General features: G+C 42.5%; 8 protein-coding genes across 8 annotated transcripts; 3 read left to right on the top strand and 5 right to left on the bottom strand.

Annotated features, from left to right (window-relative positions):
* Positions 1-275: 275 nt before the first annotated feature.
* On the top strand, positions 276-2,549 carry SAPINGB_P001973 (uncharacterized protein; the record flags this gene model as incomplete). The annotated part of the gene is made up of 1 exon (XM_031996693.1): positions 276-2,549. The coding sequence occupies one exon, from the start codon at positions 276-278 to the stop codon at positions 2,547-2,549; it is 2,274 nt and encodes a 757-aa protein (XP_031852584.1).
* A 183-nt stretch (positions 2,550-2,732) lies between these two features.
* SAPINGB_P001972 (uncharacterized protein) lies at positions 2,733-3,551 on the bottom strand (the record flags this gene model as incomplete). Its single annotated transcript, XM_031996692.1, has 2 exons — positions 2,733-3,425; positions 3,525-3,551. 2 exons carry the CDS (start codon positions 3,549-3,551, stop codon positions 2,733-2,735), a joined length of 720 nt encoding a protein of 239 aa, XP_031852583.1.
* A 716-nt stretch (positions 3,552-4,267) lies between these two features.
* SAPINGB_P001971 (uncharacterized protein) lies at positions 4,268-4,914 on the top strand (the record flags this gene model as incomplete). Its single annotated transcript, XM_031996691.1, has 2 exons — positions 4,268-4,614; positions 4,698-4,914. 2 exons carry the CDS (start codon positions 4,268-4,270, stop codon positions 4,912-4,914), a joined length of 564 nt encoding a protein of 187 aa, XP_031852582.1.
* A 133-nt stretch (positions 4,915-5,047) lies between these two features.
* On the bottom strand, positions 5,048-5,497 carry SAPINGB_P001970 (uncharacterized protein; the record flags this gene model as incomplete). Its single annotated transcript, XM_031996690.1, has 1 exon — positions 5,048-5,497. One exon carries the CDS (start codon positions 5,495-5,497, stop codon positions 5,048-5,050), a length of 450 nt encoding a protein of 149 aa, XP_031852581.1.
* A 378-nt stretch (positions 5,498-5,875) lies between these two features.
* On the bottom strand, positions 5,876-8,290 carry SAPINGB_P001969 (uncharacterized protein; the record flags this gene model as incomplete). Its single annotated transcript, XM_031996689.1, has 1 exon — positions 5,876-8,290. The coding sequence occupies one exon, from the start codon at positions 8,288-8,290 to the stop codon at positions 5,876-5,878; it is 2,415 nt and encodes an 804-aa protein (XP_031852580.1).
* A 175-nt stretch (positions 8,291-8,465) lies between these two features.
* Positions 8,466-10,496, bottom strand: SAPINGB_P001968 (uncharacterized protein; the record flags this gene model as incomplete). Its single annotated transcript, XM_031996688.1, has 1 exon — positions 8,466-10,496. One exon carries the CDS (start codon positions 10,494-10,496, stop codon positions 8,466-8,468), a length of 2,031 nt encoding a protein of 676 aa, XP_031852579.1.
* Positions 10,497-10,934: 438 nt separating this feature from the next.
* On the bottom strand, positions 10,935-13,433 carry SAPINGB_P001967 (uncharacterized protein; the record flags this gene model as incomplete). Its single annotated transcript, XM_031996687.1, has 1 exon — positions 10,935-13,433. The coding sequence occupies one exon, from the start codon at positions 13,431-13,433 to the stop codon at positions 10,935-10,937; it is 2,499 nt and encodes an 832-aa protein (XP_031852578.1).
* Positions 13,434-14,975: 1,542 nt separating this feature from the next.
* On the top strand, positions 14,976-15,705 carry SAPINGB_P001966 (60S ribosomal protein eL27; the record flags this gene model as incomplete). The annotated part of the gene is made up of 2 exons (XM_031996686.1): positions 14,976-15,009; positions 15,323-15,705. 2 exons carry the CDS (start codon positions 14,976-14,978, stop codon positions 15,703-15,705), a joined length of 417 nt encoding a protein of 138 aa, XP_031852577.1.
* Positions 15,706-15,841: the final 136 nt, after the last annotated feature.

Below are 15,841 nucleotides of genomic sequence, written 5' to 3'. Positions count from 1 at the left end.
GTCCTTGTTTAAGTTTAAGTTGTAAAAAATTATAAAATCTACAAATTTTAATATTATGTTTTGTTACATTTTAAGTCTTGAGTCTCAAGTCTTATTTGTGTTACATTACAATTAGACCCTACTAAACCGAAAATTTTTTTGATTTTCTCTAAATTTTTCAAAGGAAATCCTCCGTCAGATAAAAAAAATTTTGTTTGTTCCGACCCAATTTTCCTGAAAACCATATTTCGGAAAAGAATCCAAACACAAAATTTTCAAGATTTCTATCAGAAAAAATGCTTAGATTGGTTTCCCAAGCCTCCAAGAGAGGACTCATTCCTTTGAGACAGTCGGTGGCTTCAGCTCCCCTTCTCAGATTTAACTCGATTGCCAGCGCGCAGCGACTTTTTTCCACCTTTAATGCGTGTCAGTACGATGATCGTGGTGGTAACTCTCGCAACCGTTCTTTTGACTATTCTGACAGAAGTGACCGTGGCGGATATGGAGGCTATAAAAACTACAAAAACAATAACAATAACAATTTCCGCGGCTCCGGTCGTGGTGGCCGCGGTGGCAACCAGAGCAAAAACGGATCTAACAGACGTGGCAACGGCCAATCGGACTTTGATGCGTCGCGTAATACTTCGCGTCGCGGCGGTCCTGAGGGAGACGGCCTTCTCGGAAAGGAGGACTACGAGCGTGTTAGAGAGCTTGATGGTGTGAGCCTTATCGAACTTGCTAAGCAGGATGCTGCTGCTGCCGGTGGCGAGGTGGAAGAAGACACTGGCGACTTTTCCAAGGTCAAGACCGAACTCTTGTCTAAACACAAGATTCTGTCCCAAGTTCTTGTCAACTCATTGACAGAAAACCGCAAGTATTTGTCTTTGACTGAAGTCCAGTCTCAAACCATTGTGCCCATCCTTAGAGGTGACTCTGTGGTTGTGCGTGCAAAGACTGGTACTGGTAAGACTGCCGCCTTTTCTATTCCTGCGATCCAGCTTGTTTTGGACGACATCATTACCACAATCAAGGCCAAGAAGGAAGGTACCTTTGACAAAGAGACTCACCAGGGTGTCAAGGCTATTATTGTTTCACCCACCAGAGAACTTGCTCAGCAAATTGCTGATGAGATTTCTGCTATTACCGCCTACGGTCCCATGAGAGATATTCTTACAGTGTGTCTTGTTGGTGGTGTGTCCCGTGCTCCTCAGCTTAGACACGCTTTTGGTGGATCCAAGGTTGCCGACATTATTGTTGCAACTCCTGGTAGACTTTACGACGTGCTCCAAGAGCCTGGTGTTGGCGATCACTTTAAAAACATTAAAATTAAGGTTCTCGATGAAGCCGACCGTCTTTTGGACATTGGCTTTTCTGAACAGCTCCAAGATATTGATAGCGCGCTAAGTAATTTCGCTAAGGACGGTCAGTACCAGACTCTTTTATTCTCTGCTACTATTGACCGCCGTGTGCGTGACTTTGCTCGCATGGAGCTGGGTCGCAATGCCAAGGTTGTTGATACTGTTTCTGCTGATGAACCCGAAGCCCACACTCTTGTTGAGCAAAAGGCTATTATCTGTGATTCATGGAACGAGGTTTATCCTGCTACATATCTTGAAGTTTCGGACGCTCTTAAGGGTGTTATTGCCGAGAATTCTGAGAAGCACGAGGGTGACGACATGAAGGATGACAAGATTTTTAAGAGCATTATCTTTATGCCCACTGTTCCTTCCGTGGATCACTTTGCTCAAGTTCTGAGAGCTGCTTTTAAGCTTGACGAGGATCTTGCTAAAGAACTCAAACCCCGTGTGTACACTCTTCACGGTCAGATGACTCAGGCTGCCCGCCAGCGTGCTGCTGATGAGTTTAGACGTCTTAAAACACCCACTATTTTGATCACAACAGATGTTGTTGCTCGTGGTATGGATTTCCCCAGCGTCAGCCATGTTTTTCAAATGGGATCTCCTCGTGATGTTGCTTCCTACGTGCACCGTATTGGTCGTACTGGTAGAATTGGCCACCACGGTAATGCCTCACTTATTATCACCAAGTATGAGAAACAATACTTGAAGCTGCTGGAAAACCGCAAGATCAAGATGAAGGATGTTCGTGTATTTAAGCACTCTGTTGCCGAGGAGGGTGAAGAAGAGGGAAGCAACCCTGTTGCTGAGCACCAGTCCCGTCTTAAGACTGCTTTCGACTTTGTTGATGCCGATGCTGAAGAGACAATTAAGTTGGTTGAGGGTCTGTTAAATTCATATGCATACATGCGCAAGGACTTTGGTGTCAATGGCCGCGACTATTTGGACGCCCATAATCAATTTACTCAGCTGTTTAACATTAAGGATCACGAGTGGAGTCCCAGAGTTAAGGAAGCTTGGCGATTCAATAACGGTGGCTCACAGCGTGCTGGATTCTGGGATTCGCGTGGCCGTGGAGGCAACAACAGTGGTCGTGGAGGTTACCGCAGTGGCGATTATAATGAAAACACTTCTCGGTTTGCTTCGCGCAACTACAAAAATAATGATCGCCGCGATAACAACAGCAAACGCAACTTTGATCGTCGTTACTAAATGAAACTCAAATAAAAAAGAAAAAAAAATCTTTTTCTTTTATTTAATGACTGCATCTGTATATAATGGTTTTCTCTTTTTTTTATATATATCCCTTTAATCTGTATGAGTTTGTAAATAGGAATGTTTATTATTATTAGTGTCTTTTTTTTTCATTTTTGTGTTTATAAAGTTATTATATTACTACTGAGGAATCTGGTGGTGGTTATAGCCTTGATGAGAAGTCTGGGGCATGGACTGAACCTGATGGATGGGTTGTTGCTGTTGTTGCGGAGAAATCTGCTGTTTGTTTTGAGGAGGAGGAATTTGCTGGGAGACTTGTTGAATTGGAGGCTGCTGTTGCTGTTGCTGTTGCTGGGGGATTTGTTGCTGCTGCTGCGGTTGAGGTTGAGGTTGCTGCTGTTGTTGCTGACGTTGGTAATTTTGAAGAAACTCTTTGAGTGACTCGTAAATCAGGTTGTGATCAAGATCTTGACGAAGACCCGAGACTGAAATAACAGCAACAATGCCCTCAGTTCCACGGACGCGAATGGGGAACCCGCCGCCATGAGTGGCGTAGTCCTTTTCATCGATAAAAAAGGCCTGTTCTAGCGATTTGTTTTGACGGCGCAGCTTGCAGCCCATGTAGAAAGATGAGCGGCCAAATCGAATGACGGTACGACGCTTACGTTCGACCCATTCCTGGTTGTCAAGATTGGTACCGGGCTTGGAAAGCGCGTGGAAAAAAAGGTGACCTGAAATGGAGGTAATGTTGATGGCAATGGGTGCCGCGTGACTCTGTGCTCGACGGCGGATAATAGAGCCAATTTCCCAAGCCACATCTGAGTTAAAAGCGGGTAAGATTGTTTCTTGTTCGTGACGATCCAGGACGTCGAGCTAGAAATAGCAGTGATGATAGATGTTGATGTTAGAGACTGACTGATATAATTTAGGGAGGGGATATACAAGAAATTTCAAAAAAAAAAAAAAACATACGTCCATATCAAAAGAGTTGGGGGCCATTATTCTCCTTTCTGTGGGTGATCGGAGATCAATAGAGTCAAAAAATTCTTGAAAGAGATCCACTTTGATGGAAGGAAACTATCAAAAAAGTTAAACGGAAAGAGTTTGGAGTAATAAAAAAAAAAAAGGTTTCCGAAAAGCGTGTTTGGGGTTGTTTTAGTTAGGCGATGTGGGAACAGAGTTTGTTTTTTTTTTTTAAGGCTGGCTGGCTGGCTGGCTGGCTGGTTTGTTTTTTTTTTTTTTTTTTAGGGAGACAAAATGGTTAGACGCGTACAGGTGCAAAATTATGAATAAACAAAAAACACGCACGTGCCAATGAAAAGGATCATAAGCCCATAAATAAAATGATTGAAATCATGGAAATTAGAGTAATTGAAGTAATTGGAGTAATTTTTTTTATTTTTCTTTTGAAATCATTAAAAACCTTTTGTTTAAATTTCCAAAATACATTTTGATTTTGACGCTTAAAAACACCAATTTGCCCAACTTCTGAGACCCGCATAAGTACATACCGTTTTGATATGTGTTTGTGTATATTTGGGTCCTAAGTATATCCAAGACCTGATGAGTAATTTTTCACGTGTGGACCTTTATTTATTTTTATTTATTTTTTTTTTCTTGTTTCTTCACTGCTCAAAACTTTTCTCTTTAAAGACCCTTGAAAAAAAATACACATCAACCAAATAAAACTTTTCCATTTCTTAAGAAAATCACAAATGGACACCCAGACTGAATCTCACCAAGAGCCTGAAACTGAAAAGCCTGTCTTAGTATCAGCTAATCAAGAAGCCACTTCAATTAATTCTGTTGAATCACAGCAGCAACAGCAACAGCAGCAGCAACAACAACAACAACAACTACTACAACAACAACAACTACTACAACAACAACAACTACTACAACAACAACCATCAGCGTACCAACTCAACACGGCACTATTACGACCACAACTGGGCAATAACGATATCGGTGACAGCAAAGATGGAGCATACACTCGGCGATGGCTGAACCAGGAAGTCACACCAGCATTACTAGAAGGCATGCGATACCTTGCACGTGAAAAGTGAGTGTTGTGAGAAAATTAACAATAATTAGGATTAATGAGATCTAGATCTGATCAGAATAATAATACTAACGGTTATCTAGACCACAGGATCCTTTGCGTGCTCTCGGTCAGTATTTACTGAACAAAGCTGACCAGAAATACCAATCTGCCAATGGCACTAGTAACGGCAGCAGTAACGGTACTATCACTCCCAGTACTACAGCTCCTACTACTATTCCAACTACTACTACAACTACCAAGCTTAATGACACTCCAATAACCAATACACCTGAAATTGAACCCATTCTTGACGATTAGGTATAATGAAAAGAAGAAGAAAAAAAATTATTTCATTTTAAACCTGATCAAATCAGAAAAATATTATTATTTATCACATTACGTATTCATCATTTCTTGTTTTTGTTGCTGCTTTTTTTTTCTTACCCACTTTTCACCACTCATCATTGCTATCATGGGCCTTGCGATGAACTCCGGCAATGAATAAACTAAGAGCAGTACCGCGCGACGTGCCACGGTACTTGTGCCAGTACTCGAGTGCCTCAATTGGCACGGGTACCGACTCTGGGAGCCCCATGACGTGATGGACATGATGGTAGACGGCCTGTTTGCGCGAGGCCACCGTCATGTGTTGATCAGCATCCAATAGACGGGCAAACAGCTGTTGCGATTGGTGTGTATTATGGAGAGCCTGCAAGCTTCCCTTTCTGCTGCTATGGATGGTGCTTTCGACAATGGCTAACGCAGAGGTCGCGTGCGCATCGCCAAAACGGGCCTGCAAGTACCACCCCAGAATTTCACCCAGCTCGTCCTGGTCAGTGTAACGGCCTTGCACCGTGAAGTCGTAGAGCATTCGGAGGGAAGAACTGGCGCTATGGAGCATTGTTTGTTTTGAAATTTTTTTGATGGGAATTTTGTGTGTTTATATAAAAATCCAAAAGAAATTTAATGAAAAAAAATTTTACAAAATCTGGGGAATAAAAAAAAGGAGGAATTCCGTCTAGTATTTATACATTTATTCAAACAACTGTTGTTCTAAAGCTACTATGACATATCAATTTATCTCAACTGAGATTAATTTTTTGACACGACCAGTGTGTTTTTGTCGGGTCGTTAAGGAACCGCCGCATAGTTTAAGCGGAGCTTTTCAGTCATCCCCCCACTTTGCCCGTCTTAAACAGCACACACCCCTGTCATACCGTTTTCGCTGTCCGATGCCTCAATTTTTTTTTTTTTTTCAGAACACCATCACAGAAACGTCTTAAGTCTCATAACTGGTTCTGTTCTTATGGCCATGGCCAGTGGCAGCACTGTAATTCACTGGTCGTTTCTTTTTCTTGATCTCAACATTGTGGCTCTCTCCAGTCCTCAGTCTAATCTCCTGTTTCTTCGTTCTCAAATATCGTTTCTGCTCAGCTTCATATTTCATCTCCATTTCTTGTCTTAACTCAGCCTTCCTCATCAAATCTTCCCTTACTTCCAAGTATGTCTCGCGCATATAAAGTGCAAACATCTCCTCAGCCTGCTCTTGAGGCATCCCCCGAACTCGCTGCCATTCTCGCAACCACTGTTGTCCATATGTTTGGGGACTTCCAAAGCTGTTGGGAGTGACATCCCGAGTATCTTGGAAAAAATCTGTACGGTGTATCAAAAGCTCTGTGGTAGTTTCAACATTTGTTAAATAATCCAAGTCCTCTTCGTTTAAAATCATAACCAACTTTTCTTGCTCAGGTACTTGCTGTGTCCCCAAAAGGAAACCATCAGGGCTCTTGTACCTTTCAGTCAAATCATTCGAAACTTTGGTATGCAATACATTCAGCCATGGCATCTCAGAGTAAACTCCAGATAATGGGAACAAATAGAACCCATTGTCACGGAGTTTCTTTGACTTCTTCTCGCTTTCCGCTGATTTTTCCCCAAAATGTTTTAATGGCTTATGCTCAATTGACTGTAGTTTTAAATTTGTATCGGTATCAGTATCATCAGCTTCGCCATCAGCTTGAGCCTCTTCTTCTTCATCCTCTTCCTCAACTTCTGCCAACCCATCCTCTTCCTTACTACTGCTTCCTCCCTCGTTATTGGTTCCACCTTCCTCTCCCCCTTCTTCATTTGTTGGAACTCTTATATTAGTCAGACTACTACTACCCGAACTAATGCTGTCCTTGCTCCCACGTCTCCGGTACCGTTTGGGGAAAAACAAATCCTCAAGAGACGCTCCCAGTGGTTTCCATGGCTTGTCGACCCCAGCCTTGCCAGACATGACTAGCATCATATTGTTGACTTCCAAAGACATGGCACGGCTGCCAGCCCCACCATTATCGTTGCCACTAACAGCTTCAGTACCTCCAGCCTTGCGTGCGGCGGCTGCTGCCGTCGTTGATCCACGGTTGCGATTGGGTTTGCCAAAGAGGCTAGCAAGGGTCCCACCACCACCAGAGCTTGTACTACTCCCGCTAACAGTCCCAACATTCTTCTTCCCTCCAAAAAAACTAATTGGCAGTGTTGGAGACGTGTCCGTTGTTGAGATCGAAGTCGATCTTGGGTAGGAAAACTTCAGACTTTCTCGTAGGCTGTTGCTTGCGCTGGTTGTGTTGCTGCTTCCTCCACCTCCACTGCCTGTTGAAGTCACAGGCACTGGGATCAGTACCGGCGACCCATTCTCCCCACCACCATTCCCGCTGCCACTATCATCACCATCATTCCCTGTACTAAAACTTGATTTTCGACTGAATTCGTTGACACTGCCAATCCAAAATGTGCTATTGTTGGGTCCAGTTTGTAAGGCCAACGTAAACCTTTTTGGTGCTAATGCTGTTGTAGTTGAAGTTGAAGTTGAAATTGAATTTGAATTTGAATTTCTTAGTGGTAGTGGTGGTGATGTCACTGCTGTTGCTGACGGAGTTTGGCTGACAACACTCTCTCCAGTTGAGGCGCCTAGGGTATTTTCCGGCACACCGGACTCCTCTAAAATCACTATCGCCTCTTCATCCTCCTCCTTCGGGTTCTTTTCAACGGCAAATGTGACCAATTTTCTGCTTCCCGATGTATTCCTGTTAGTTCTTGTGCTGCCCTTTTCTACTAATGCCACCTTAGATTGGACATTATCAGTTTCTTGGCCCTTGCTTATCGATAACAAATTATCGACCACACCCTGACTGTAATCACTAAGAACACCAAACCTTCGACCACTGTCGTTGCATGGTTTCGGTTTCTTAATACGCTTCTTCTTCTCCTGCTCGGACTCTTGCACCGGTCCATGATCCTGTTCCATAAGGGCTACCCGGTCGTGCGCGCTCGCAACATCCTGTGCACTCACTATACCTCCTACAGGTGCATTTCCAAATGTTGCTTGCAGAAATAACCTCCGTGCCCGTCGTTTGCGCCGTCCGCTGAGTACAGGATGCGTCAGCGCTAGTAGCTGTGTCGCCCGGAATCCACCCAGTTGTTGGTTCTTGACATAACTCACACCTTCAAAAGTTTCAAGCTCAGGTATAGTACCATGCCCAAACAGCCGAGGCTGCGGCTTGCAAGTTCGCGATAGTGGTGACGGAGACGACGATGAAGATGACGGCCCCATGTCTGTTGACGAGCCTGAGGATGACCCTGGAGGCGGCCCCTCAATCCATGAAGCCGGTTGTAGATACTCTTTAAAAATCATTGGCTCTTGTAACACCATTTTTCTTTTATGAATTATTAAAAAAGAATCCTGATTTATGTGGAAACTGTGTAAACGTAGAAGTAAAAAAAAAATTGAGAAAAAAAGGTTTAAAAAAAATCGATGTTTTGCCCCATTTCCATATATACAAACAAAAAAATTAAAACCACAAAAAATAAAAACTTCCAAAATCAAACTAAAAGCGCTCCTTGGTGCCATCACCCAGCTCCTGGCTGTCTAGCGTCTCTACACCCCATTCACTAATCACACCAAGCACAGACACTCTCCAGCCCCGGTACAGCGTTTCAACTCCGACCCGGCCAGTCACAACTGACCACAAAGTCCCCAGGACACCCTCATACTGCACAGGTTTCACAATCAGATCCCGGGGAGCCAGCTTCCGTGGCTGTCTTCGACGAGCAAGTCCAGTTCCTGTAACAGTCCGTGTTCTCTTGCGCGTCGAATTAGCAGACGATCTGTTGCTTACCACACTAGAATCGCTCACCGCGCCACTATCGCCATCTCCTGTTCCGCTAGAAGATCCAGTCAATCCGCCGGTAGTCAGAATGCCAAAAGTATTGCCCTCCGTCAGGTAGTCCATATGCGAGCGGCGCACCATCGTCTCCAAAGGTAACTTTACACACACTTCAAGCATTGTCCCGGTCAAGCTTAAAGCCCCATGCAGTACAGGCGATACAATCTTGTCAACACCAAGAACAACATGGATCACGTATCCAGCAGATTTGCGTACAAGTGACGTGGCACTGGCATACAAAATTGTAGGCAAAATCACCGGCAAGGGACACGTCCACGAGTCCAGCTGCGCAATCGATGTCCGCACAGATCGTGGGTCAGTCCCTAGTGTCGTTGTCACGAGTCGTGTGCGAATGATGCTTAAAGGAGCAAGAATCACAGCCGTAGTAGTAGCAGCTGCAACAACTGTCAGCAGTGACACTCCTGGGGTAGGAGAGTATGCCACATCCAAAAAGTGGGGATCAGGAACGCCAGTCAATGATGCGTAGAACCCAGAAAGCCAGGCCTCAATCGTCACTTGCAGAGCGTCCATGATAAATGATGTATTTACAGCTCTCCAAATTCCGCGCAGACCGTCACGACCATGGATTGCAGAAATAAGGTCTGTAAAGTCTGTACTCAAAGGCTGCACACGGTTCACGTACCGTGCAAACTGCCGTCGTCGCTCGCGTCGCGAAATTTGTGCAGCTGTAACTGAAACATCCTTAGTCTCACTCTTGACCGAGTTTCGACGCGATTTAGTATCATCCGGACTACGAATTCCACTAGGACCTTTACCACGAGAACGGGACCCAGCAGGACCACGCGGTGAGTGTGTGCGTACATTTCGAGTTGACAAGTCTTCTCCAACAGATGTAAAGTAACTCATCTCATCATCAATTTCTTCTTCAGCATCATCCAACTCGTAGCCATCATTTTCCCGTCGTCGAGATGCGCTACTGTTACGGAATTCAAGTGAGCTGCCCCCGTGACGGCTACCATATCGGGATTTCTTATTGTTGTCATATAAATCTTCATCCCCAGAAACATTACCAGCACCCTCTTCAGCCTCTTCTTCTTCGTTCTCGTCAACTTCAAAAAAAGTCGGATCTTCGGTTTCAGCCCAATCACCGACCTGCAAAAGTAACCGGCCCACGCGCCAGGGTTGCGAAATAAAAATTTTGCCATACAGTCGAATCATCGACTTGAGAAGTTCAGTAACAGTATCATTTGCGGAGCCCATATCCAAATAATCGTAATCGCCTTTCTCAATACGGCCCGTCGCAATCGGCCCGCCACCAGGACTTGAACGGGATCCAGCAATGCTGCGTGTGAAGGATGAAAGTGCTGAGGCAGCTGACGAACCACTGTTTCCAGAACCAGACCCCCCAGAGATTCCAGAAACAAGACCACCACTAGTGCTATTTCCCACACCACTATTAGTTGCTGATGACACAATGGTGGCGCCAGTGTAGTTGCTAAATGAAGGCTCACGCACCTTAAGAGGCGACTCAAAAGTAGCCGGGGAATAGTATGGACGATATCCAGACGCATTGATAGGGCCTGGGCCGGCACTTATCCCGACACCGTTGCTACCAACAGTGCCACCGCTAGTTGAAAAGGTTGAATTTGCTATGGCACGCGAACCATCAAAAGGTGGAGATACGTAGCTGTCGGTGCCGGCATCATAGGATGAATATGAACGGCCTGTCATTGTATTTGTATTTGTTTATTGAGTTGAATCTAGTAACAATTTTTGAACAACTTTAGATCAATGTGCCATAAAAATGGTCTTTATGGAATAGTGTTGTTCGATTAAGTATGGTAATTATCTGATAGCAAGATAAAAGGTTGGGGGAGAAAAAAAATTTGCGTGAGAATTTCTCACCTCATAATTATGGTGCAATATAACACAAAAATACTGAGCAAGAAAAAGCTACCTCTAAATACATAAACATAAAATAGCGCCCATAAACCATCACATTAGCAGAACCCCTTGTGGAGAAATTTGCCGCCGAATCAACCCCAAATTCTATTTTTCTTCATGAGCAACTATAAAACCTTCAACATTGCTGACTTTTGAAATTGACATTTTTTTTAAACAGAAAAAAAAATATATTATAACAACAATTAATAAATTATTAAAGCTAAATTAATCAGAAAGCTCTCCCGGTGTAAACAAGCTAATACTCCGGTGTTTTACAGGCGTCACGCCAAAAGGACCCCGTACTACGCCCACATTGCTACCCCGCTGCTTCTTCATCATCAATGGCGGACCTGCAACAAATTCATTTTCCTTGCCACCATCGTCACTGTCACTATCCATAAATAGCCCCTTACCTTCTGTCATCTCTGGCTGCTGCTGCTGCTGCTGCAATTGTGGCAGAGAATCAACATTGCTGGAACTGCTGCTGCACCGACTTCCCCCATTGTTGGTATAAAAGTACGCCGATGCCTGCGAATCCCGTGGTCGAGAATGGTGATGGTACCCATTGCCACCGCTGTTGTGCACTGCTGCCGCTGCTGCAGTTGTGGCCACTGTAGAACCGGTATGTGCAAGCCCACTATTGCTATTGATCACAGTCATGGCTGCTGATCCCAAAATTGCCTTGGATCGATTTAAAAGGGCTTGACCCAATCGACGTTCAAATGCCTCCACTCGCAATTCCAGACCAGCAAGTTCTTCTACTCGGAGCTCATAAGTACTATTTACTCCAGCAAGTTCCGCTTGTATTCTTGCCTTCTCTTCTCGCAAAGCGCTCGTCTCCTTCTCCAGATCACTGATTTTGGCTTCATACTTTTCCACATCCCAGCTCATAAACTTGAGACTCTGAAGTTCCAACTGATGTGCTTGTTTTTGGTGAGTAATATTATCTTCAACTGCTTGTGCACGGGCCTCGGCCGCGGCAGCCTGCTGCATCGCGGCCTTGAGCTCTTGTTCTAGTTTGGCAATTTTGGTTAATTGTACCTTCTCAAGCTCTAAAGCCCGCTTGGCTTCCATCTCATCCATCTTCTGCGTCATAGTAGCCAGTTCCTTGTTTACAGTCTCCGACATGCGTGCTTCCATATCAGAATTTTTATTGAAATGTTCCTGTACTTGTTTCGAAAATGCTGCAAATTGGCTGCTCAGTTCGGCAATTTCTGCCTTTAATTTGCTTTCCTGGCTACTTCCACCACCCTTCGTCATATCCTCCAAACCTTTGGAAAGCACTTCAACAAGCTGGCTGCTACTGTTTTCAATCGCCTTGGTTGTAGCTTCAGAAACAGCTCTTAGTTTATCATCTAGTCCGGAAATTTCTGATAAGAGTTCACTTTGCTGAGTAGAAATATTTCCTGCAGTGCACTTGAGCGCTCCATCAACAAGCTCGCGAATATACGATCCTTGTTCTAAATATCTAGATTCTTGATCCTTGGAAGATTTTTCAAAATCTTGAAGTAAAGTGTGAAGCTTCTCTTCAAGGACCGAAAGTCCAATGGTGAGCTTCTTCTCTAGTGTTTCACCTCGCGTGTTGATGGAACCCTGAAGATCTTTGTATTGTGTTTCAGTAACAGCAGATGTACTGGCTAATTGTTCAGTCTGCTCTCTTATAATCAATTCTTCTAAACGATCATAGAGGCCACCAACAGTATTGTAGTGAGCTTGTATATTTTCTTCATTCGCCTTTTCAACCGCTGTAGATACTTCGTTAAGTTTTATTGAAATTTCAGGTATCATATAATTGTTGTCTCCTGTAGCCTTAGAAGAAATGCTGAGCACGGCTTTATCTAATACACTGGTGAAGCTGTCTTCAAGTTCCGATATCCGCTTCGGAATGCTGTTGATACTTTGAAGGCTAATATCTTGAGATTGTTTAATAGCCTTAGTGATATCCGTAATAATTGCTTCAGATTCTTTCCCAATGACTGATAACACTTTTTCGTAATCACCACTAGCAACATCCCCTCTCTCTTTCAAACTGTGAATCAATCCGAGTGTTTGTTTTTGTTGTGCACCAATAACATCAATGAATTCAGAAAGTTGATCTAGTACAGTATTGTTTTTTCTGGCCATAATGCGGTCAAGATCGTTATTGGTAACTAAGCCGCCGTCTCTCCGAAATTCAGCTTCCTGAGACTTAGAGGAAGCCAGAAGCCTAGCAATTTGTGCTTCTTGAGACTGAGTGCGTCTTGAAATTTCGTGAGATTGTTCCAAAATTGAATTCATAATTGAAGGAAACATATGTTGACGTTCCTTTTCAGTCTGAATTGTTGACAAAATTAATGGCAAGCTTTCACGAATAGACTCCGAAGCACGTTCCGAAGCCAATTTTGTATCTTCCAAAAGAGAAGTAAGAGCCCTTGTATTTTCATGATGGTGATGGCTACTTTTTCTTTTATTATGAGACTCTGGGTCGTCAATACCTTCCTTGATAATGTCCAACTGTGTCTTTAAATCGCGAGAGTTTTCTAAAATCTCCTGTAAACGCTCTTCATTAATGGACATGAAAGTATTACGACTGTGAAACGGCTGGCGAATTATTGGACTTGAACTGAGTTTGAAAGGGCTTCCAGAAACAGGTCCTGACCCATGGCTGACAGGGTTAAGATTAGGAGAATCTGGCTGAAGAGGCATTGGAGGAGGGTTTCTAGTGGGATCAGATGAGTCCCACATGGGAATAGATGGTTCTTTGTTGCTGTTTGGATTCGGCAAATTTCGCATAGCCAATGCAAACTGGGTAATAGTTGTCTGGGCTTTTAACGAAGAATTGCTCTCTTCGGGTGTCGTACGAGCAAAAGTTGATGAAAATGGAACAAGCTTACGATTAGGTCGGTGCGGAAGAGAGTCTCTATATTTGTTATTATTTAAGAACGATATAACCGTGGACAACACTGCTGATGATCAAGTTTACTTTTTCAGTTAATTGAACCAAAGACAAGCCCACAAAATATAAACAATTGTGATGTTACTATGGAAATTCTTCTTAGGAGATAGTAGTAAACAAACGATTGGAATGATGAACTGATTGGTAACAAAACGTAAAACTATGACAGGCCTAATTTCCTGGAACTTGGTTAAATAGGTTTATTGTAATGATTTTAATATCAATCAAGTAAGTATATTGAAAATAAAAAAAAAAAGATTTAAATCTGTAAATTAGTAGATTATTAGATTAAAAAAAAACGACAAATGCCTTGTAAAAACATTCTATAGTTGTTGTTATTTTTATTGTGAGCTAATGTTTACTGCAAATGTTTTGTTTTTCATGTTTGTTTACTTTTGCCTACTTTAGGAAGCGCCTGCAAAGTGTTGACCCCTCCCTTTTCTTCCCTATGCCTTAACCCTCGCAAAACATTGAAACTTGGAGATTTAACATGATAATACAAAGCTAATGGCGGTGAATGACATAATTTTTTTATATAAAAAACTTGGATATCAATCATGAAATGATCATTTCTTTGACTGGATTTTATAAAATATCAGTAGAAAGATGCTTTCAAATTGTCAATTGAGCATTTTGAGGAATTGAACATTTAAAAGTTGACTACCCTTATTAATTTTTAATTTTCTAAATCCATAAACGTTCACTGCTGTATTGATATATTAATATATATATATATATATATATATATATTTGAATGCTTTAATTAATAAAATGCCTTTTCAGCAATCACATTTTTAAACCGTTTATAATTATCTTGTTTCTTGAATTTGGATTCTTCTCAGTACCCGATTACGACCATGGCTCCAATTGTGGCGAAAGCCCGCATGCCAGATTGATGCGGCTGGTACTAGTTATATTTAATAATGTTTACGTAATATTACATAATATCTTTTTATGGAAATATCTGTCACAAATATTTAAATATATCAGCATGGTGAAAATATGAGTCCAAATTGAGTCGGGTCTTTCTTAAACTTTAGCGTGTTCTTAACATTCTTGTATGATTATATAATATGTTACAGAATAAAATTTATAATTTTTGTTGCACAATATTGTAGCAAAATGCTAGAAAAAAATTTCTTAGTAAGGACTCCCACCAATTTGGATGACCACAGAGGTACCTTGGGTGGCCCAAGCTTACACTCCTGAGTGACCCTCTCTTTTTTCCTAGTCTTTTCCTTTTTCCTACTCCCTTTTTTACACCCCTTAGGCATCATCGACCACCACCGACCGCCCTCTAAGACGACATCATACATCTAATATAGACAACAATGGGATCCAAGTTCTTGAAGCCAGGCAAAGTTGGTACGTCTTGATATCTCACTTGTTTAACCTTGTAACGATTTTTCAATTTTTTGAACAGAAGTCTCCAGCAAAGCGCAAAATGTTCTTGTTGATCGCTCATGAAAAAATTTTCACCTTGAAAAAGAATAATAAACATAAGATATCATAATGTTAAAACTGATATGAATGATACCCAATATTTTTTGATTCCTATAGATATATTGTTAAACCCTCATTAAACCTCACTGCTGGTTTTCTTTTGGCGCTTTTGTTGAAATTTTGAACTGTACAGGATTTGTATTTTAATTTTAATATCCAACTAACTTTTTTTTAGCTATCATCGTCCGCGGCAGATACGCCGGTAAGAAGGTCGTCATCATCAAGTCTCAAGATGATGGCTCGAAGTCTCATCCTTTTGGATATGCCCTTGTTGCTGGTATTGAGAAGCACCCCCAGAAGGTCAACAAGTCTCACAACGAGAAGCAGGCTGCCAAGAGAAACGAGATCAAGCCTTTTATTAAGCTTGTCAATTACAACCATATCATGCCCACTCGTTACACTTTTGAGCTTGACAACTTGAAGACTGTCATCAGCGAGGAGACCTTTGATGAGGGTGCTTCTCAACGTGAGGAGGCCAAGACTACCATCAAGAAGGCCTTCGAGGAGAAGCACCAGGCTGGCAAGAACACCTGGTTCTTCACCCAGCTCCGCTTCTAAGCAGAAACCCCAACAAAAGTACGAATGGAATGAGAATATATAAAAAATAAAAAAGTCTTCAAAAACGTTCTTTGTCTTTAATGTATCATAAATGCTTTTTTTCCTGCTTTTAAAGTTTGTTTCCGTGGCCCTTTAA

Source organism: Magnusiomyces paraingens (genome assembly GCF_902498895.1).
Source record: "Magnusiomyces paraingens strain CBS 517.90 genome assembly, contig: contig2, whole genome shotgun sequence".
Taxonomy (NCBI): Eukaryota; Fungi; Ascomycota; class Dipodascomycetes; order Dipodascales; family Dipodascaceae; genus Magnusiomyces; species Magnusiomyces paraingens.
Note: the sequence above shows the minus strand (reverse complement) of the source record. Positions and strands in the feature narration are given on the sequence as shown.